The 24133-nt window shown below is 39.8% G+C and overlaps 1 protein-coding gene across 1 annotated transcript; it reads left to right on the top strand.

Moving 5' to 3' along the window:
- Positions 1 to 1995: 1995 nt before the first annotated feature.
- Positions 1996 to 3962, top strand: LOC107800799 (uncharacterized). Its single transcript, XM_016624033.2, has 3 exons — positions 1996 to 2077; positions 3409 to 3711; positions 3802 to 3962. Exons 1-3 carry the CDS (start codon positions 1996 to 1998, stop codon positions 3960 to 3962), a joined length of 546 nt encoding a protein of 181 aa, XP_016479519.2.
- Positions 3963 to 24133: the final 20171 nt, after the last annotated feature.

Genomic DNA, 24133 nt, shown 5'->3' with positions numbered 1-24133 from the left:
TTTTCACAATTGATTTCCATAGCTCTTGACCTTACACAGATCTCAATCCCGTAAGGAAAAATAAATCATGAACACGTGCTAGTTGCTTTAGACGCGATTAATAAATTATCGTGACTATGGGTATGGTTCCCGTGGCATGGTCACGATACGTAAATCCCAACTCAAGTGCGCGTTTCACGCGACTTGACTTCAACTTCGAATAATAATAAAAATAAACATGTTGTAAATCGCGGGTGCATTTCACGTTACGCGATTCACAATATGTACAAAAACAAATGAGTTTGCGACATCGCAACTTGTTCAAATAAGTTCCATAAATAATTAAAAGCGGTTAAAAGGAATAAAAATGCACATATATATTTAAAACATGTATTAAATCAGATAGCTAGGCCAATTATTAATAGTTGAGCGACCGTGCTAAAACCACAGAACTCAGGAGTGCCTCACACCTTCTCTCGGGTTAATAGAATTCCTTACCCGGTCTTCTATATTCGCAGACCATAAATAAGAGTCAAATTTCCTCGATTTGGGATTCTAAAATAAATCGGTGACTTAGGAAACCATAGATTATTCCAAGTGGCGACTCTGAATAAATAAATAATCTCATTTCGAATAATGTCACTTAAATTGGAAAAACTCCCTATCCCATATCCCCTCGGGAAAAAGGAGGTGTGAGACTACCTGTGGCGCACAAAACAATATGCTGAAGATGTTGAGCGCCAGGCTTAGCACCCCACACTGTCGTGGGTGCTCAAGATGTGAAAGGGTCCTTTTCGATGGAGACTCAGTTATTTCGACCCCAAGACGCCCCCAACTCATATAATAGCCAACCCAAACCTATTTTGGGGAGGAGGACGTGACTTTGAAAGAGAAACAAAAGTACGAAACACTCGGGAGCACGTATTTGATAAATTCTTCCATTATTCTTCTAGTGTTCATTTATTTTATGTTTGAAAACGTTATTTTTGATGATTGTATGAGCATGACTGGATAAGAACCCTATTATTCTGGGGTCATGGGTGCTACATGAATGTTTATGTTTGAAGTTTAAATTGACGAGTCTGATTTTATCATACTGGGTTATTTATTTAATTCTGTTCTTAATTATTTGTTGAGTAGCTAACCGTGAAAATACTATCTACGAATCTAGAGTTGAACTCGAATGAGGGAATTCTATATTGCATATAGGATTACATAGAGAAAGTTCTTGAACCTGAGCACCGGGGAACATATTCGCTATTAGGATACAAGTATACCTAATTAACTTGCTTGGTTGAAATACTCAAAATGTAAATACATTCTTATTAATCTTAATTCCATAGACATATAGGCATTATTTAGCTTGAATAGGCGAGTAAGAACACGATAAATTCTTATGAGTAATATCAGTCCTGTCAATTGATAATCTATAAATCAATTAGTTATTTTAAGCCAAGAATGCAATAAGATTGTCACCTAACCTATGATCCTGGAATATCCTCTCCAACTGATTGTTATTCGAAATTGCTTATGTGTTGTGGTTGATCTCTAGTTATTTCATTGCTTGATAGTTTCTTAGGTAGTAAATTTGTCATTTACACATTTTGTGAGAAATCACTTGAATCGATAAGTTATTTGAGTTTGAATCAGTTAAAAGTTAATCATAAGTCTCCATGGGAACGATACTCTACTCACTACTCTATTACTTGACGACCACGTATACTTGTGTGCGTGTGTTTGGTCGTAACAAGTTTTTGTGCCATTGTCGGGGACTTAGAAATTAGCTACTTGTCTGAGTTAAGATTTTATTAGTTATTTGTTCATGTTTTAATTTTCAGTTTGCCTTGTTTGCGTTGACGCATGCTATTCTCTTGAATGCGGAGGAGTAGAAGCGCAAATAACCTACGTCCTCTTGTTCCTGAAATTGAACGAACACTTCAGAGTGAGAAGGGAAGTCGAAGCTAGAACTAGATCGAAAGAGAGTTGGACATTGTTGTTCAACAACAACCACTAGAGATGGTAGGTAATGAAGAGCGTCTGGTGATAAAAACCGCAAGGCCCAATCTTTCTAATATGACTCAGGCTATTGTGAAGCCAGGTATCACCGGAAACTTTGTACTCAAACAGAACATGGTACAACTAATTCTGTTCATAAGACAGTATGTTGGTCTATCTCATGAAGACCCACAACGACACATTCAGAACTTCCAAGAAATTACGGACACTTACACTTATACGAATATTTCCAAGGATTACGTCAAGCTGACACTATACTGGGGGGAAGCTAAGGAATGGTTGCAAAAGGAGCCCGCGAACTCAATCTGCAATTGGGATGATCTAGCAAGAAAATTCTTAATCAAATTTTTTTCCACTAAGAAGAAAAAGTCGCCGAGGAGCTAGATTCTTGGGTTCCAACAACGGGATGGCGAGACTCTTCGTCAAGCTTGGGAAAGATACAAGAAGCTAGTCAGAGACTCCCTGCATCATTGTCAGACTAATAAGGTGTTGGGTCATACTTCATTGATGGGCCATACGATACATCAAAGATGAATCTTGACTCATCTTTTGGGGGTAGTTGCATGGCGAGGTCGTATAGTGAAATCCAGCTCCTGCTAAACAACTTCACTACTAATGATCATAATAGGTAAGGATATGGGGAATCACGAAGAGTACTTAAACATAAAGCAACCAATGTAATTGAGCTTGATGACCTCTCAGCCATGAGAGCAGATATAGCAAAATTGCCAAATCAGATGAATAGAAAGGCGATGCACCAAAGACAATAGATGCAACATATACAACAGATGTCTACTTACTGTGAATTATGTGGTGAGTGTCATACGAGTGACATGTGTCCGACGAATCCTGAATATATCTACTATGTGGGGCAACATAGCAGAGGTCCGATAAATCAGCATGCACAATATGGGAGAACTTACAATCCAAATTGGAAGAATCTTCCTAAAATCTCCTGGGGTGGAAATTAACCCACTCAGAATCATTATAGGAACCAAGGAAATTTTAATCAACCTCAGAAGTCACCCCAGCAAATAGAAGAGAGTATGAATGACTTGTTGAAGAAATCATTACTTGACAATGGGGAAATTTGCGTCAAATAAAAATACTAGGCCTGCAAGCGCTCTTCCCAGTGATACAGAGAAGAACCCTCAAGTTAATGTAGTTACACTCAGAAACGGGAGGGAATTAGAAGAAGTTCCAAAGAAGAGAAAGGATAAGCCTATACCTAAAGGGGAGTTGATTCCTAAAGCAACACATGAGTCAAAGAAATATGAAGCAAGTTCAGAGTCGGTGAATGCTGCAATGCCGCCACCACCTTACCCCAAAGATTGTAGAATAAGAATGATGATCGCATGTTCAACAAATTCCTCTCTATGTTGAGCCAGGTTCAATTGAATATTTTATTGGTAGATGTACTTCGCAAAATTCCAAAGTATGCTAAGTATATCAAAGATATAGTATCTCACAAGAGGATATTGAATGAATTTGAGACAGTCACACTTATTCCGGAGTGCGCTTCAAGGGTCCAAAACAAGCTTCCACAAAATCTTAAGGATCCTGACAGCTTCACCATCCCTATGCGGATTGGTAATATCGATGTGGGTCGCGCTCTTTGTGATTTGGGGGCAAGCATAAATCTGATGCCCTTGTGCATATTCAAGCAATTGGGTCTGGGAGCTCCAAGACCAACCATTGTGATGTTGCAACTAGCTGGTAGATCCATAGCCTACCCTGAATGAGTGATTGAAGATGTGTTGCTACAAATTGGGAAATTCATCTTCCCAACAGACTTCATTATCCTAGATTATGAGGCTGATAAACAAGTTCCAATCATATTGGGACGACCTCTCATGGATACAACTGATGCAATTATTAAAGTGAGAGAGGGAAAAATGATTATGAGGGTGGACAACGAAGAAGCAGTTTTTAATGTCTACAAGGCAATCCATAGGAGCTCTCTATGATATCTGTTGTGGAGGTGGATGAGCAACTTATCGACAGGAGTATATATCTAGACGATTCTCTAGATAAAGCACTCATGTTGTTCGATAGCTTAGAGATTGATAACGAGGTTGAGGAGATGATGCTCATACTAGATGCATCTTGTGCCTACATACAAGGATTAAATACCTTTGAGCCCCTAAATAGGACAAGTGGGTCTCCTCCAAAACCGTCTATTGAAGAAGCTCCAAAATTGGAACTTAAACCTTTCCCCCCTCACATTCAATATGCTTATTTGGGTTGCTCTAACACTCTGTCTGTTATTGTTTCTTTTGACTTGTCTAAATTGCAGGAAGAAAAGCTATTAACAGTGTTGCGTGATCACAAACGAGCAATTGGGTGGATGGAGTCTCTGACATTAGAGGCATTAATACGGCCTTCTGCATGCATAAAAACCTCATGGAGGAAGGGCACAAGCCAAGTGTAGAGCAACAATGCCGCCTAAATCCAATCATGAAAGAGGTCGTAAAAATAAAAGTGATTAAGTGGCTTTATGCAGGTATTGTATATCCAATCTCTAATAGCAAATGGGTAAGTCCCGTACAATGTGTGCGTAAGAAAGGGGGATGGCTATAGTGGTTAATGAAAATAATGACCTGATTCCCTCAAGAATTGTGACTCGGTGGAGCATTTGCATAGATTATAGAAAATTAAACAATGCCACCCAAAAGGACCACTTCCCCCACCCCTTTATTGATCAAATCCTCGGTAGATTAGCTGGACTGGAATACTAGTGTTTCCTAGATGGCTATTTGGGGTATAATCAGATTGCTATAGCCCTAGAGAACCAAGAGAAAACTATATTTATGTATCCCTATAGCATGTATGGTTTTGAGAGAATGCCCTTTGGTCTCAGTAATGCACTTGTGACTTTTCAATGGTATATAATGGCTATTTTTACTGACATGGTTGAAATATTTGTGGAAGTGTTCATGAATGACTTTTCTGTGTTTGGGTGTTCTTTTGAAAATTGTTTAATGAACCTTGATAAAGTGATTGCTAGGTGTGAAGAGACGAACATGGTACTAAACTGATAAAGGTTCCATTGCATGGTAAGAGAAGGTATAGTCTTGGGACACAAGGTTTTCAAAAATCGGTTTGCAGGTGGACAAAGCAAAGGTGGAGGCGATTGAAAAATTGCCCCCACCGACATCCGTCAAAGGCATTCGCAGTTTCTTGGGCCATGTAGGTTTTTATCGTTGTTTCATTAATTATTTTTCATAAATTTCTTCTCCTCTATGAAGGCTTCTTGAGAAAGATATCCCGTTCAAGTTTGATAATGCCTGTTTGAAAGCATTTGAGGAGTTGAAGGGAAGAATAGTGACTGCACCAATTATCATTGCCCCGGATTGGGCGTAGCCATTTGAGTTGATATGCGGTGCGAGTGACATAGCAATCAGATCTGTTTACGCGAGCAAAACTCTGAATCTAGCCCAGATGAACAACACTGTTACTGAAAAAGAGTTGCTTGCAGTGGTGTGGGTATTTGAAAAATTCAAATCCTATCTAGTGGGAACCAAATTCATCATCTACATAGATCATTCAGCTATAAGGTACTTGTTTGAAAAGAGAGACGCCAAGCCGAGGCTAATTCGATGGGTCCTTCTCGTGCAAGAATTTGATTTAGAGATCCGGGATCGAAAACGGACAGAGAATCAAGTGGCTGATCACTTGTCTAGATTAGAAAATTGGAACCATGTAGCCGAGAGGGGTCGATCAAACAAACCTTTCTAGATGAGCAGTTATTTGTTGTCACCAAGAGTGCAGCCCTGTGGTATGCAGACTATGTGAATTTTATTGCAAGTGGGGTGATGTCACCAGAATTGACACCCGATAATAGAAGACGATTTCTACATGATGTGAGGCTCTTGATAGTAGGCTATAATCTCATGTTTTAGATGATTATTACATTCCAATTTACTGCACTTTAGTTGAGTTTGAGCTTTAATCGCTATTGTTTTGCACTAATTGTGTGTGTTATGCCTTGTAGGAGTGATTTGGAGCTACGTAGATGTTATGGAATGAATTCAAGCGATATGGAGCTTTGAAGTATGAGTAAAAGGCCAAGGAATAAATTCGGGATCGTGTTCGAGGATCAACGGATGATAGTTAAGAATGAACGAATAATCGAGCAGGCATACAACACAGTGTCCAGTAAAATGCACATAACATTTTGCTCGAAACTCCTTTTGGGCTCCACAAAATATTATTGAAAAGGTAATTCAAAGAGCTACAACGTTTATGTTTTACGTTGTTTTAAATTCCCAACATAATAGTGTGAAAATTGTGTGACTGCACACTAACCGTGCATATGTGTCATAACAGTGTGAAAAGTGCGCGGCCAAGTGCGCAGGCACACTTCCAGGTGCATGGCTGCGCACATACAACTCCGGAAAAGTGTCCTATTTCACGTAGGAGAAGCTCTTATTGAACTTATGACTGTTTCCCCTTTGTATTATTGTCCATTCTATTGAGATGGTGTTCTAGCTTTACATACTAGTACTATTCGATGGTACTAACGTCCCTTTTGCCGAAGGCGCTGCATCTTTAAATGGATGCAGGTGGTTACATAGAAGACAATGTTGATCGCAGTTAGTGGTACATCATCATCTTCTCAGTAGACTCGGTGAACCCCATTTCATTCTGGGGTCATGTATTGTATCTTTTTGTTTATATTGTGGTCACTTTTTGAGGTATAGTCGGGGCCTTGTTGCCGGCACCATCTTTTCTCTCTTTTGTATATTTAGAAGCTCCGTAGATAATATGTGGGTTGTATATGGGTGTTGGGAAGGTTAAACCATTTATGTTGTGTTTGATCACTTGTTCCATTCGAACTATAAGAAATATGTATTTTAAGACTTAAAGGCGCAATGGCTAATCAAATGATTTAGCATCGTATGTATGAACTTCCTTCTGTATAATTTATGAAATCATGTCTTTTATTGATAATGGGTGAATTGGGTAGAAAGAATTTAACAGGCCTTCTCGACCGGGTTTACTCGGCTGAGCACCGGTCGCGCTCCTCGGTTTTGGGGCATGATAAACTTGGTATCAGAGCCTAAGGTTTTAAAGTGTCCTATGATGTCTCAGAGCCATGTCTAGTAGAGTCCTTATTATCGGTGTGTTGTCGACCACATCTATAATTAGGATGCTACATGGGCATTTAGGAATAATACTCTTCTTTCATGTTCTCGATCATGCGATAAAGTTGATGGTAAGATTGTTCCTCCTTTAACTCGAGCTTTACTTTAACTTTTAATATATGGCACCTAAGAAGAAGGCAAGAACTAGCCAAAGAGCCAATGTCATCCCAGGAGTGATAGTTGATCCTATATTTGATGATACGGGTGAGCACCCGAGGAGTGAGAATATTCCTCCAGTTACTACAACATCTGACTCTACTACAACTGATCAGACCACACCTGTCCCTACACCTACTGAGGGTGCAACGGTCCCTCCAACTGATATACCAGTGCCACCTCCAGTTCCAACTTCCGATTCTGGTGTTTCTAATATTGATCTTAGGGGAGCTATCTAGATGTTAACACGGATAGTGGCTTCTCAAGCCCAGAGATCAAATGTTGCACCGACTTCTTCTAGCCAACAAAGGGATTCTAGTGGTTCCAGGGTGAACAAGTTTCTTCAGTTGGATCCTCCGGTGTTCACGGGTGCTAATCCTGAGAATGACCCACAGGACTTCATTGATGAGATGCATAAGACTCTCCGGGTTATGCGCGCTAGTGATACGGAGAGAGTGGAGTTGGCTGCCTACCTCCTAAAAAGGGTGGCCTATTCGTGGTTTGAGCTGTGGGAGGACTCTCGGGAGGAGGGGAGCCCTCCAGCAAGGTGGAGCGCGTTTGCTGATGCTTTCATGGACCATTTATTGCCGACCGAGATTAGGGCAGCTCGTGTCGCAGAGTTTGAGAATCTTAAGCAAGGGAGTAGGAGTGTGTGGGTGTATCACATGGAGTTCACGCGCCTGTCAAAATATGCCATTATAATGTTGCCCACTATGGAGGCTAGAGTGCGCTGGTTTGTGCAGGGCCTTAGCCCCTTGGTTATGAATGAGGCCGCTACAACTGCCTTGAATTTAAATATGAACTATGGGAAATAGTAGCATTTTCTTAAGCTATAGAGGACCGTAAGTTGAAGAACAGAAGGGAGAGAGAGGGTACCAGCAAGGCCCGGTCCGTAAGCAACTTTGGGGAGTCATTTGGTGGGGGAAGATAAGCTTTCAGGGGAGGGTCATCAGGGCCATCCTAGCCTTTTGCTCAGTCTTCAGCTAGTGCACTGCCAGCAGGGCCTAGTCAGCAGCAGGCGAGTCGTTTCAAGCACAATCAGGGTAGCAGGGGACTCTACTAGCAGGGCTGATCAGGAGGGACATTCCAGCAGCAGCGGAGGGCCCCATGACCCAAGTGTGGGAGGATGCATTTGGGAATCTTCTACATGGACCTGCTAGTATATTACGGGTGCGGATTGAGGGGTCATATTCACAAGGAGTGTCGTGCATCCCGGCAGGGGCACAACACAACCATCCAATTTTGTAGTTGCTACATCTTCAGCACCCCCTCCAGCTCGAGGCACCCCATCACCAGCAGGGTGAGGTGCAGCTAGGGGTGGAGCACAGAGTTTGGTAGGATCCAACTTTTTCTATGCTATGAGGGGTCTCCAAAATTCAGAGGCTTCTCCAGATGTTGTCACAGGTATATTGACTGTCCAATCTCATGATGTATATACTCTTAGTGATCCCGATTCCACTTTGTCATATGTCACACCTTATGTTGCTATGGAATTTGGGATAGAACCAGAACAACTTTATGAGCCGTACTCTATATCTACTCCGATTGGTGAGTTTATTTTTGCCGCGCGGGTTTATAGGGATTGTATTGTCACGTTGTGTGGTCGGGACACCATGGTTGATCTAATTGAATTGAGAATGGTCGACTTTGATGTGATAATGTGGATGGATTGTCTTTATTCATGTTTTGCCAAGCTTGATTGCCGAACTAGAACTGTTAGGTTCGAATTTCCAATGAGATAATTATTGAGTGGAAGGGTGATAATGTAGTTCCAAAGGGTTGGTTTATTTCCTACCTTAAGGCCACAAAGATGATCAACATGGGATGTATTTACCATTGCTCCGGGTTACAGACACCGATATTCAGACACCTACACTTGAGTCCGTGCCTGTTGTGAATGAATTTCCGGGAGTCTTTACGTATGAACTCCCTGGGATTCCACCAGATAGGGAGATTGATTTTTGGATTTATGTGATGCCAGACACGCATCCTATATCTATTCTACCCTACAGAATGGCACCGACAAAATTGAAGGAGCTAAAGGAACAATTTAGAGATTTGTTAAAAAAGAGTTTTATCCGGCCAAGTGTGTCACCTTGGGGCGCACCAGTCCTTTTTGTAAGAAAGAAAGATGGGTCACTGAGAATGTGTATTGACTATCGGCAACTTAATAAGGTCATAATCAAGAATAAGTACCCACTGCCAATGATAGATGACTTGTTTGATCAATTGCAAGGTGCCAGGTACTTCTCCAAGATTGATTTAAAATCCGGGTATCACCAATTGAAGATCAGGGAGCGGCATATTCCGAAAACATCTTTTAGGACCCGGTATGGGCATTTTAAGTTTCTAGTGGTGTCTTTTAGGCTAACAAATGCCCCAGCAACCTTCATGGATCTTATGAATCGAGTTTTTAAGCCATTCCTCGACTCTTTTGTGATAGTATTTATTGACGATATTCTTGTATATTCACGAAGTCGAGAAGAATATGTAATCATCTCAAGATAGTTCTGCAAACCCTACATCAACATCAGTTATATGCAAAGTTTATCAAGTGTGAATTTTGGCTTGAATCGGTCATATTTTTGGGTCATGTAGTCTCTAGTGAGGGAATTAAGGTTGATCCTCAGAAAATTTTAGTTGTGAAGAATTGGCCGAGGCCTATAACTCCAATAGAGATTTGCAGTTTCTTCGGATTAGCTGGATATTATAGAAAGTTTATGGAGGGGTTTTCTACTCTTGCCTCTCCATTGACTAAATTTACGCAGAAGGCAATTAAGTTCCAATGGTCAGATACTTGTGAAAAGAGTTTCCAGGAATTGAAAGGAAGATTGACTACGACACCGGTGTTGACTTTACCATAGGGTGTAAATGGATTTGTGGTATATTGTGATACTTCAAGAATCCGACTTGGAGGTGTATTAATACAACATGGAAAGGTTATAACTTATGCTTCTAGGCAACGCAAGAATCATGAAAAGAAATATCCAACACATGCTTTAGAACATGCGGCAGTGGTATTTGCATTGAAACTTTGGCGTCATTATTTATATGGGGTCCATGTGGATATATTCACGGACCATAAGAGCCTTCAATATATTTTCAAACAAAAGGAATTGAATCTAAGGCAGAGAAGCTTGAGTTACTCAAGGACTACGACATTGATATTCTATGTCATCCGGGAAAGGCTAATGTTATGGTAGATGCCCTTAGCAGGAAATCCATGGGTAGTTTAGCATACTGGTAGGTATATCAAAGGTCATTGGACAAAGAAATTCATCGATTGTCTAGTTTGGGAGTTCGTCTTGCGGACTCTCGTAAAGGAGTAGTAATTGTACAAAATAGGGCTAAATCCTCGTTGGTTATGGAAATGAAAGGGAAGCAATACAACGATCCATTGTTGGTGCAATTGAAAGAGGGGATTCATAAGCATAAGACCATGGGATTTTCTATTGGCATGGATGATGGTACACTAAGGTACCAAGGGCGACTATGTGTTACAAATGTGGATGGTCTACGTGAAAGAATTATGATTGAAGCTCACACATATAGGTATTTAGTGCACCCAGGTTCTACAAAAAATGTATCATGATCTTAAGGAAGTCGATTGGTGGAATGATATAAAGAGGAATGCGGCAGACTTTGTGGCAAGATGTCCGAATTGTCAGCAAGTGAAGGCCGAACACCAATGGCCCGGTGGATTGGCACAGAACATAGAAATTCCAATGTGGAATTGGGAAATGATTAATATGGACTTTGTGGTAGGATTACTTCATACTCTTTGTAAGTTTGACTCAATTTGGGTGATTATGAATTGACTCACGAAATCAGCACACTTCTTGCACGTTAAGGATACCGATACGGTGGAACAATATGCTTAGTTGTATATCAAAGAAATAGTCAGGTTGCATGGCACCCCAGTTTCCATCATTTCTGATCGGGGAGCACAATTCACTACTAACATTTGGAAGAAATTTCAGCAAGGCTTGGGTACTCAGGTGATTCTTAGTACAACCTTTCACTTGCTGACTGATGGGCAGGCAGAGCGGACTATTTAGACGCTTGAGGATATGTTACGCGCTTGTGTTCTAGACTTCTAAGGTAGTTGGGATGATAATTTTCCACTCATAGAATTTGCCTACAACAATAGCTATAATGCTAGCATTTAGATGGCACCGTTCGAGGCTTTATATGGTAAGAAATGTAGATTTTCCATTGGGTGGATTGAAATTGGGGAAGAAGAGTTGATAGGGACAGACCTCGTGTATCAGGCTATGAAAAAAATTAAAATCATTAAGGAGAGGTTGAAGACTGTTCAGATTCATCATAAGTCCTATTCAGATATTTGTCGTAGGAATTTGGAGTTCAAAGAAGATGATTAGGTATTCTTGAAGGTTTCCCCCATGAAGGGTGTAATGCGATTTGGTAAAAAGGGGAAATTGAGTCCAAGGTATGTCGGACTGTACAGAATCATTTAGAGGATTGGTCAGGTGGCGTACAAACTTGAGCTACCACCTGAGATGTCATTAGTGCACCTAGTATTTCATGTGACTATGTTGAAGAAAGTAGTTGGAAACCCTACACTCATTGTTCCAGTTGAATCTATTGAGATTAATGAGGAATTGACTTATGAAGAAATTTCAGTTTCTATTCTTGATAGGCAAGTCCGAAAGCTAAGAGATAAAGATATTGCCTCTGTGAAAGTGTTATGGTGAAACCGGCAGGTTGAAGAGGCCACATGGGAGGCCGAAGAATAAATGAAGAAGAAGTACCCTCATTTGTTAGAATAGCTATGTAATCGTGTCACTTGTACAATTTATGCTAAGGGTGTTCCTTTCCGGTAATGTATTGCTTATATGGCCACGGATGGTGTTGTTTCATATTATGTTGCTTCATTGGATTAAGTATATGTTGTTAGGATTGGTTTCTGAGGTTCTCTGATAAGTGGATATGGCCAATTACAGAGGAGACTTTGTCGCAATTTCTTAAAAAACAAATTTGGACTTAGTCAAATTTGGGAGTTTGAGATGTGCAAAAAAGAGAAGAATTGTGTTATGTTACGTGTTCGGGGACGGACTATACTCCTCATTCGAGGACAAATGATCCTAAGCAGGGGAGAATGTAAGTCCCCGTTAAAATTTTTCTAATTATTTAATATTTTAAAGTACGTCAACGGTATTTGGGAATAACGTGTTAGAGTATTAAAGGAGACCCATGAGATAAAACAACATTATTTCGAAATGAAAAATATATGTCCAAGGTGTGTTGAAACATAGTAAGGAGTTTTGTGAATGGAAAGAATTCGTGTGGAACAAGTAAGATATTAATAAGTGGAAAGGATGTCTCAATTCGCACAAGATCCTACTTCAAATGCATGCTCCTACCAAACTATAATGGATTATGAGGTGATCTACCTGTCAAATTAAAGCCCTTTGAGTCTAGTTTCTAACGCTGCAAACCATTCATCATTTTGACATTCCTACAAGAAGTTATGTTCAAATACCCAAAGGTTGGTCTGTAGCTTGCTACAGAGCTCGCGAGGCTAGGTCTGTAGCTTGCCACATAGCTCGGGAGACCAGGTCTGTAGCTCGCTACATGGCTCGCGAGGCCAGGTCTATATCATGCTACACTGCTCTATATTCCTCACGAAGCCTGGTCTATATCTCGCTAATGACCTCGCGAGGCCAGGTCTTTAGCTCACTACAAAGCTCATGAAGCCAAGTCTGTAGCCCGATCCGGAATTTCTGAGTATCCATTCTCCTATTTTTATAACCCGACCCAATCTCATTATATAAGCATTGTTGATCATTGTATTTGGAAAATCTGACATTTTAGAGTGAGGGAGAGTGCCCTAGAGTGAGAAGGTATTCTTCAATAATTGTTCTTCAATTCTTGCTCAAGTTTTGGAAGATTAAGAAGGGAAACTCACTAGGTCTTCATCCTAGAGGTAAGATTCTACACCCTAACCCTCAATTTCGAATTTTATCTATAAATGAGTAATTAGCAAGATAATATTTGGGCATTAGAGTTGTTTATTTTACATACACATGTTATAAAAGGTGTAGAATGATTGTTGAGCTAAAAATGGTAAAGATTAGGTTGTGGGATGATGGAATATTCCATCAAAGGACCTTGAAACCTTAATGCACACCTAGTGTTTGATAAAATGCTCAAATGAGCTAAAATCATGTTCATCTTCCTAATCTTGGTCCAACTTGTTATATTTCTAAATTAGGTCGAAGTTGCTAAAAATTCCGGAACATTTTAGAGATTAAGGAAGCTCAGTTGAGGTATGTATGGCTAAACCGCCTTCTTCTTAGAATCAGATTCCATGGAGTTCATGTAATTGAAGTAAGACCTTGATCATTATTGAATTGTCAATTCCTAATGTGGTTGTGTCGAAGGATATATGTTCAATATTTATTCTAAATGCTTTATCATGTCATCTTGCCATTTGAGGATATGTTCAAAATGTGGAATATGTGTTAGAAATATTAAGACTTCATGTCAAGATCGAAATAAAAGTTGTTATGCCAAATTGTATGAAAAGCCTCTATGTGCCTAAGATTCCCAAATTGTTGTGTTATGTGAATTTAATGTCTTGAACGAGAAGCCTTATTATGGTTTATAATGGTTATGATAATGATATTTGAATGTGAAAAAGGGGACTTGAATTATGAAATATGGTCAAGTGCCAAGAATGATTTTGTAATCGTGATTACTAGTGCCAATGAATCGAAAGAATATGAAAGAATTATGATGTGAGATAATTGAAATTGTGGTTATGTTTGATGTCTCAAATGAGATGGCCTAGCCGACCGGGACGTGATCAGACGCCATGCCGCACACATGGTGGTAACTGTGCTAGAAATGATAATTGAAATTATGGATATGGTTGATGTCTCAAATGAAGTGACCTAGCCGATCGGGTCGAGATCGGACTCTGTGTAAGAACACAGTGGTATTGTGGATTGTGGCACATGGCACTAAAGATTACCTAACCAAATAAGATGGAAATTGACTTGAGAACTTATGTGATCCTTACTTGATGTTTTAATATTGTTTTGAAGCTCTTATTGAACTCGTGATTGTTTCCCCCTTATGTTATTGTCCATTCTATTGAGATGGTGTTTTAGCTTTACATACTAGTACAATAGGAAAGTATCTGTAACACCCCAAAAAATTTCGAAGTACTTAAGTGGTAAGCCCGGTAAAGTTTGCAAAGAAAATAATGTTTCATGGTGTCGGACTAGACTTACGTGTTTGAGGATTGTAATTGAAGATCAGGGAGCGGGATATTCCGCCCACAACTCCAACAGAGATTCACAATTTCTTAGGCTTAGCTGGATATTACAGAAAGTTTGTGGAGGGGTTTTCTACTCTTGCCTATCCATTGACTAAATTGATGCATAAATCAATTAAGTTCCAATGGTCAGATGCTTGTGAAAAGAGTTTCCAGGAATTGAAGAAAGACTGACTACGCCACCGGTGTTGACTATACCATATGGTATAAATGGATTTGTGGGATATTGTGATGCTTGAAGAATCGGGCTTGGATGTGTATTAATGCAACATGGAAAGGTGATAGCTTATGCTTCTAGGTAACTAAAGAATCATGAAAAGAACTATCCAACACATGAATTAGAACTTGCGGCGGTGGTATTTGCATTGAAAATTTGGCGTCATTATTTATATGTGGTCCATATAGATATATTCACGGACCATAAGAGCCTTCAATATACTTTCAAACATAAGGAATTGAATCTGAGGTAGAGAAGATGACTTGAATTAGTTAAGGATTATGACATTGATATTTTATACTATCCAGGGAAGGCTAATGTTGTGGCAGATGCTCTTAGCCGGAAATCTATGGGTAGTTTGGCTCACTTGGAGGCATATCAGAGGCCATTAGCCAAGGAAGTTCACCGATTGGCTAGTTTGGGAGTTCGTCTTGCGGACTCTAGTGAAGGAGGGGTAATTGTGCAAAATAGGGCTGAATCACCGCTTGTTGTTGAAGTCAAAGAAAAGCAATACAACAATCCATTGTTGGTGCAGTTGACAGAGGGGATTCATAAACATAAGACCATGGACTTTTCTATTGGCATGGATGATGGTACACTAAGGTACCAAGGGCGACTTTGTGTTCCAAATGTGGATGGTCTCCGTGAAAGCATTTTGACTGAAGCTCACACTTCTAGGTATTCTGTACACCCAGGTTCTACAAAAATGTATCATGATCATAAGGAAGTCTATTGGTGGAATGATATGTAGAGGAATGTGGCGGACTTTGTAGCAAGATGTCCGAACTGTCAGAAAGTGAAGGCGGAACACCAAAGGCCCGTTGGGTTGGCACAGAACATAGAAATTCCAATGTGGAAATGGAAAATGATTAATATGGACTTTATGGTAGGATTACCGCGCACTCCGCGCAAGTTTGACTCAATTTGGGTGATTGTGGATTGACTCACAAAATCAGCACACTTTTTGCCGGTTAAGTCTACCGACATAGTGGAGCAGTATGCTCAGTTGTATATCAAAGAAATAGTCAGGTTGCATGGCACCCCAGTTTCCATTATTTCTGATCGGGGGGCACAATTCACTGCTAATATTTGGAAGAAATTCAGCAAGGTTTGGGTACTCAAGTGAATCTTAGTACAGCCTTTTACCCGCAGACTGACGGGAAGGCAGAGCGAACTATTCAAACGCTTGAGGATATGTTGCGCGCTTATGTTATAGACTTCAAAGGTAGCTGGGATGATCATTTACCACTCATAGAACTTGCATATAACAATAGTTATCATGCTAGCATTCAAATGGCATTGTTATAGGCTTTATATGGTAGGAGGTGTAGATCTCTCATTGGGTGGTTCGAAATTGTGGAATCAGAGTTGATAGGGCCATTGCTCATGCATCAGGCTATGGAAAAAGTTAAAATTATTAAGAAGCAATTGAAGACTGCTCAGAGTCGTTAGAAATCCTATTCGAATGTTCGTTGTAGAGATTTGGAATTCAAAGAAGGTGATTGGGTATTTTTGAAAGTTTCCCCCATGAAGGGTGTAATGCGATTTGGTAAAAGAGGGAAATTGAGTCCGAGGTATGTCAGACCGTATAAAATCATTCAGAGGATCGATGAGGTAGCATACAAGCTTGAGCTACAACCTGAGATGTCATTAGTACACCCGGTGTTTCATGTGTCTATGTTAAAGAAAATAGTTGGAGACCCGACAGTCATTGTTACGGTTGAGACTATTGAGGTAAATAAAGAATTGACTTATGAAGAGATTCCAGTTTCTATTATTGATCGGCAAGCCTGAAAGTTGAGAAACAAAGAAATTACATCTGTGAAAGTGCTATGGCAAAACCAACAGGTTGAAGAGGCTACTTGGGAGGCCGAAGAAGAAATGAAGAAAGTGTATCCTTATTTATTTAATAACCATATAATTACGAGTTGTGCCTTATGAAAATGCTAAGGGATATTCCTATGAAATATGTATGACTTGTACATTTGGTGTTAAGGGTGTTCTGTTCTGGTAATATAATGGCTTGGGAGGCCACAGTTGGTGTTGTTTTGTATTATGTTACGTTGTTGGATTATGTATATGCTGTTAGGATGTGTTTATGGGGCTCTCTGAGAGGTGGATAGGCCTAATTACAAGGGAAGCTCTAGCGAAATTTTTAGAAATTTAGGGAGTTAATCAAATTTGGGGTTGCTAGTTTGTGGTATAAAACAAACTAAGTCGCATAAGATGCTAATGACGGATTTTTACCCTCATTCGAGGACGAATGATCCTAAGCGGGGGAGAATGTAACACCCCGGAAAATTTTGAAGTACTTAAGTGGTAAGCCTGGTAAATTTTGCAAAGAAAATAATGCTCCATGGTGTCAGACTAGGTTTACGTATTTGAGGATTGTAGAAATTCTTCGCGGCGAGTTTGCTCGCCTCAGCTCGGACATTTTGGGTTGAACAATGCACCGGAAAGTAAAAAAAAAAATTGACGAAAAAGTGCATTTCTGCGGTCTATTATGCGATCGCAGAATCACTCAGCAGACCGCATAATGGTCGCAGAGTGAGGCAGTTAATTGGGCCAATTGGAAGCAATTATGCAGCCGACTATGCGACCGCATAACAGTTATGCGGTGCATTATGCGACCGCATAAAGGTTATGCAGACCGCATACATAGACAGTTCTTTTGGCTATTTTGTAACCAGCTATGCGACTGATATGCAGTCCGTATATCGGTTATGCGATCGCATACCTTGTTCCGGAGCTCCATGTTTGGGTTTTTAAAACCTGACCCTATTTCGTTAAATACACTCCTTGGGTCAGTTTTGAGCTATTATCTGACATTTTAGAGTGAGAGAGGGTGCCCTAGAGTGAGAAGGTGTTCTCCAATATTTGTTCTTCAATTCTTGCTCAAGTTTTGGAAGATTAAGAAGGCAAGCTCAGTAGGTCTTCATCCTAGAGGTAAGATTCTACAGCCTAAACCCTAATTTTGAAATCATCTGAACATGGGTAATTAGTAAGATCATGTTTGGGCCTGAGAGTTGATTATTTGACAGGCATGTGATATCATGGGGTGTAGGAAGATTGTTGAACTAAGCATGGTAAAGATTGGGTTGTAGGATTATGGAATCCTCCATAAAAGAGACCTTGAAACCTTATGCACACCTTGTGTTTGATAAAATGCTCAAATGAGCTAGAAACATGATCATTTTCCTAATTGTGGTTGAATTTTTTATATTTCTAAATAGATTGAAGTTGCTAAGAATTCCGGAACGTTTTAGAGTTTAAGGAAACTCAATTGAGGTATGTTAGCTAAACTCTTCTTTAAGAGTTGGAATTATCATTATCCTTGTAAGTTCCGAGATGTTGATTATAAATCGAGTATTCCGACAAGTTTTGTGATGAAGATATATGTTCAATTTGTATTTCAAATGCTCTTATCATATTTCATTATAAATTGAGGATGTGTCCCAAACTATGGATTACGTATCCACATGTTATAATTTCTAGTCGTGATTTATGTGAAAGATGCCAAGTTGTGCAGAGATTATGATTGTGATACACCTCCACCCGCATATATATTGGGGTGAGGCGGCACGACCGCTTTGTGTAGGGATTATGATATTGTGGGACTGCACCTCCACCCGCTTACATTGGGGTGAGGCGGTACGACCGCTTTGTGTATGGTTTTGGTATTGTTGTGGCACCACTACTCACATACATTGAGGTGAGGCGGCAGGGCGGCTTGGTTAGAGTTGTGGTATTGTACGTACACCTCTACCTGCATACATCGAGTGAGGCGGCAGGGACGCTTTATATGAAGATGGTTATATAGGATTTCATCTTAAATCCTATAAATGTTGTTGATAGCTTTTAATAAGCTTTCTATGGTTGAGACAGTTATCTATATTATTCTATTGCCGCACTAGTTCATCATAATTACCTTGTATTTCTACATTCTTAAATTGGTGTTTAGTTTACATGCTAGTACTATTCGACGGTACTAACGTCCCTTTTACCGGGGGCGCTGCATCTTTAAATGGATGCAGGTGGTTCCACAGTAGGAGACATTGATAAGTGATAGCAGTACACCTTCTTCCCAACTGACTTGGTGAGCCTCACTTCATCCTGGGGTCATGTATCTTTTGATCTTTATGTATTATGGTTTAGGTATAGTCGGGGCCTTGTTGCCGACATTATCATTGTACTCTTCTTTATCTATAGAGGCTCCATAGACATAGTGTGGGTTGTGTATTGGTACTGGAAAAAACAAACTATGCTATGTTGTGGTTGAATTACTTGTCCATTTGAGACTTTAAAAATGGTGAAACTTATGGTAAGAATTTGGTAACTGCAGACACGACCACTATATTGTTTAATTAAGGAAAACATATATTCTCTTTATTCATGAATGAGTTTGGGTAGAAGAAATCTAACAGGCTTGCTTGGTCGGGTTCACTAGTTTGAGCGCCGGTCGCACTCCACAATTTTGGGGCATGACACTAACATCCCTTTTGTCGGGGGTGCTACATCTTTAAATGGATGCAGGTGATTACATAGAAGACAATGTTGATCACGGTTAGTGGTACATCATCATCTTCTCAGCGGACTCGGTGAGCCCCATTTCATTCCGGGGTCATATATTGTACCTTTTGTTTATATTGTGGTCACTTTTTGAGGTATAGTCGGGGCCTTGTTGCCGGCACCATCTTTACTCTCTTTAGTATCTTTAGAGGCTCCGTAGACACTATGTGGGTTGTATATAGGTACTGGGAATGTTAAACCAGTTATGTTGTGTTTGATCACTTGTTCCATTCGAACTATAAGAAATATGTATTTTGAAACTTAAAGGCGCAATGGCTAATCAAATGATTTAGCATCGTATGTATGAACTTCCTGTTGTATAATTTATGAAATCATGTCTTTTCTTGATCATGGGTGAATTGGGTAGAAAGACTCTAACAGGCTTGCTCGACTGGGTTTACTCAGCTGAGCGCCGGTCGCGCTCCTCGTTTTTGGGGCGTGACAAACACCTTGCTCAAAATCATCAAAAAATCATCATTAGAAGACCCAAAGACTGAAAAGTCGTCCATAAACACTTCCACAAATATTTCCACCATATCAGTGAAAATAGCCATCATCCATCTCTGGAAAGTAGCTTGTGCATTACAAAGACCAAACGACATTCTCTTGAAGGCGAAACTTCCATAAGGACACGTAAAGGTGGTCATCTCCTGATCCTCTAGCATATGACGATCTAGTTGTACCCCGAATAACCATCAAGGAAGCAATAATATTCATGCCCCGCCAATCTGTCCAACATTTGGTCAGTGAATGGAAGCGGGATGGTCCTTGCGGGTTGTTGTTTTGAGCCATATGTAATCAATACAAACTCTCTACCCCGTCACAGTGCGAGTAGGAATTAGCTCATTTTTTTTCATTCTTAACCACAGTCATCCCTCCCTTTTTAGGCACACATTGCACTGGGCTTACCCAGTTGCTGTCAGAGATAGGAAAGATGATACCTTCATCGAGCCACTTGATTACTTCCTTCTTCAAGACTTCTTTCATGATAGGATTTAATCTCCTTTGTTGCTCAACACCGGGGCGGTGTCCATCTTCCAGAAAGATTTTATGCATGCAAAACAATGGACCGATTCCTTTGATGTTAGAAATTGTCCACCCGATAGCCTTTTTATGTTCGTGAAGTACTTTGAGCAATTTCTCTTCTTGTACATTAGTCAAGCTGGACGAAATAATTATTGGCAATGTTTTAGAGTTCCTCAAATAATTATAGCGCATATGTGCTGGAAAGGGCTTTAATTCTAGCTTTGGAGCTTCCTTAATAGATGGCTTAAGAAGGGTCAGAGTAACAGGCATGTCCAACTCCTCAAACTTCCCAAAATCATGGACATAATTGCATAACATGTCAAGTACTTGCTCAATTTTGCCCATCATCGTATCTTCAATGTCTTCTTCATTCCGAATCAAAGCTCGCTCAAGAGGATCTATATGGCTCATATAAGGCACCAATGATGTAGCATTGCTTTCTACTACATAAATCATAGATAACTCTTCACAGTAGGCTCGCAATTTGAGTGCTTTGTACACACTAAATACCTCCACTTATACACAATAATAACTCGGCCCGTGGCTAAGAATGGACGCCCCAAAATAAATGGGACTTCCTGATCAGGCTTGTAGTCTAAGATAATGAAATCAGTGGGGAATGTGAAAGAAACCACTTGAACTAACACATCTTAAATCACTCCTTCCGGATGAGCAAGGGAGCGATCAGCCAATTGTAAGATTACCGTTGTTGGGTGCGGCTCACCCAAACCCAACTGTCTGAACACAGATAGTGACAACAGATTGATGCTCGCTCCAAGATTACATAAAGCTCGCCCGACTTCATGCTTACCACTCTAGATTTGGATAGTGAAACTACTCGGATCCTTCAATTTCTCAAGTAGCTTGCTTTGGATTCTAGATCTACATTCCTCAGTGAGTGCCACAGTCTCAAATTCGGTCAGCCTCCTTTTATTTGCCACTGTGTCCTTGATTTATTTTGCATATTTGGGCACTTTTTGCATGATGACTACCAGTGGAATACTGATTTACACCTGCTTCAAAAATCAAGAAACTTTTTATACGCGGCATTATCCTTCACTTTCTGCATTCCTTGAGGGAACGGGGGTGGTGGCCTCACAAATAATGGTGATGGTTGCATAGCCACCGCCACTTCAGCTGGCTTCTCTAACTCCTTTGATTTTTCTGATTCTGACTCTATAGTGGCCGGCTTCTCATTAAAGGGCACTTGTTTTCTCTTTTTCGACTGGACTTCTTCTTATTGTCTCCATTTCCTCAATGAGAAATCATTAATAGATGCCTTAGGATTAGCCTCAGTGTCACTTGGAAGAGCTCTAACTGGCCGAGTATTTTGGGCACTAGCAAGTTGTCCCATTTGGCGCTCCATATTTCTCATTGCTGCGGCTTGGGCCTACTGGTCAACCATCATTTTCTTTATCATCTCTGTTGTTTGGGATGGCTAGTCACCCATCAATTTCTTCATCTTTTCCTCAATTTGACTTGTTGAGTTTGCCAGTTGTTCAACCTAAGGTGGTCTATATTGTTGTTGAGATTGTCACGACCCAAACCGATAGGCCACGACGGGCACCCGGTACCTTATTCAATCAAGTACTAACATAACGTATCTTTTTGTGTCATACTATCACAAATAACTAAGCCAGAGATGCTGTCGTGACATAAGTAGAATACAATATGTAATACCAACTGATACATAAGACATACGGTCTTATAAGACCAAAATAACTACTCGTACACTGAACATAGGCCGACAGGGCCATATAATCTTTTAGGTACATGACATTTGTCTACAAGCCTCTAAGAATTCATAATTTTCATAAAGGTCGGGACAGAGCCCCGCCATACCAAATAATACACGTCTAAATCATACTGACCAAACAAGCAACTCCGGAGCAAATGGAGCGCACCAACACCTACCGCTAAGCTGATAGCCTACTTGGAGGACTCTCGACCTGTCTATCGGGACCTGCGGGCATGAAACACAGTGTCCCCAAGAAAAAGAGACATCATTACAAATAATTTACTGAGTATGTAAGGCACATAAATAAGTATATAAAAGACATGGAAGAAACATGGAGTAAATGACTCAACCTGTAAGTCTGGATAACACTGTAAATCATGAAATACTTATAGTGTCATGCATATGCATATGCATGTCATGTCGTTCATAGGTACGTGTGTTCATAACATCATCAAGCCTCTGATGGCATCCCATCACATCATCTCGGCCACTGTGGGCAAAATCATCAACGTATACCAACTGATTAGGTGGTGGTGCGTATAAAATGCCGTAACCTTTTCCCATATCCCATATATATATATATATATATAATGCCATAACCTTTTCCCATATCCCATACATATAATATACATATGCACGCATATATAATACCATCTGGTCATGGGTCAATATAAATGAATGCAATGCATGAGAAGTACGTCAATAAAATCTTTCGGAGTGTCATAAGACCATTATGACTTTGATTAATATCATGAAATAAATTTTATCAACTTACGTATTTTCTGAGACCCATGAACAAATGATAGAATAATATGACACATGGGGAATCAAGAACATAAGAATCTCTAGTATTTCTATGAATATAGTCATTTATGAAAATTTTGCATTTGCTCATTTCGTTCATGTCGTATAGATCATGCCAAACGAAAGAAGGGATAGTCTTAACATACCTGGACCGATTCTCTTAACAATTCCTCTAACACGTCTTTTGCGACGAAACACGTAACGGTGGATCGAAGTAGTGAAAAATTCGTATAATATAATTGAGAAAGACTGCATCGTACTCCCTTATAATTGCAAAATCTCACGTTGCTTGCGATGCTATGAAATCTTGTTGAATTGCTATAAAAATCTCGTTGAAGATGATATGAAAATCTTGTTAAAGATGATATAAAAATCTCACGTTATTAGTAGTCTTGTATGAGTTCTTGTAGAAAATTCCATATAATCTCTTTGTGAAATTGATCATAACCTTGTATGATACTTGCTGGAGCAATCACGTTGAAAGACTTTTATGGCTTTAGTGAATTTCATATCTTTCTGAATTAGTCAAAATCTTGAATTAAGAAGTCTTTTGTTTTTATAAGATTCTATAATCAAATGGGGTGAGGTGTTCATCTCTTTACATGTTGCCACCTTGCCAAGTGATTTAATAGTCACTTAATGGCTCTTAAATGGCTTCCACGTGGGGGGCTTTGTCTTTACCTACTAATTATCCATAAATCCTTAATTACATGGTTAATCTCCCATTAAATAAATAATTAATCAATTACCCACATAATTAAGAATTATCTCAAATTACTAAAAATACTACTCATTTTTAACACACTTTATACATCATACTATCATGGTCATGTGGTACCTTGTATGGCACAAGTCCATAAATACCAGGCATTATAGCATAGAGATGACAAAGTTCGACGAAATTCATTTTCTTCGATTTGCTTACCCTCTTACCTTCACGAATTTACTCATCACTTGTTTGAAATAGCATAATGCCTATAATCTCAAAATACTCTCATTCTCGAACTTACGTCGATTACCTTATGACAAAACTTTAACGTACGAGAATGCGGGATGTAACATCTCATTTCTGAGCTTATATAAGTTTACTTATGGTGTTCTTCCATGTACGAAAATATGGGGTGTAACATCATTCCCCCCTTTGGAATATTTGTCCTCAAATGTTGACCGATGCACTT

This window comes from Nicotiana tabacum, chromosome 9 (genome assembly GCF_000715075.1).
Source record: "Nicotiana tabacum cultivar K326 chromosome 9, ASM71507v2, whole genome shotgun sequence".
NCBI lineage: Eukaryota > Viridiplantae > Streptophyta > Magnoliopsida > Solanales > Solanaceae > Nicotiana > Nicotiana tabacum.
Note: the sequence above shows the minus strand (reverse complement) of the source record. Positions and strands in the feature narration are given on the sequence as shown.

Coding starts and splice junctions, on each gene's coding strand:
- LOC107800799 (XM_016624033.2), top strand. CDS start 1,996: ATGGTAGGTAATGAAGAGCGTCTGGTGATAAAAACCGCAAGGCCCAAT. Junction 2,078..3,408: donor TCAGGCTATTGTGAAGCCAG/GTATCACCGGAA, acceptor TTTTATTGGTAG/ATGTACTTCGCAAAATTCCA. Junction 3,712..3,801: donor TGTGATGTTGCAACTAGCTG/GTAGATCCATAG, acceptor TCATTATCCTAG/ATTATGAGGCTGATAAACAA.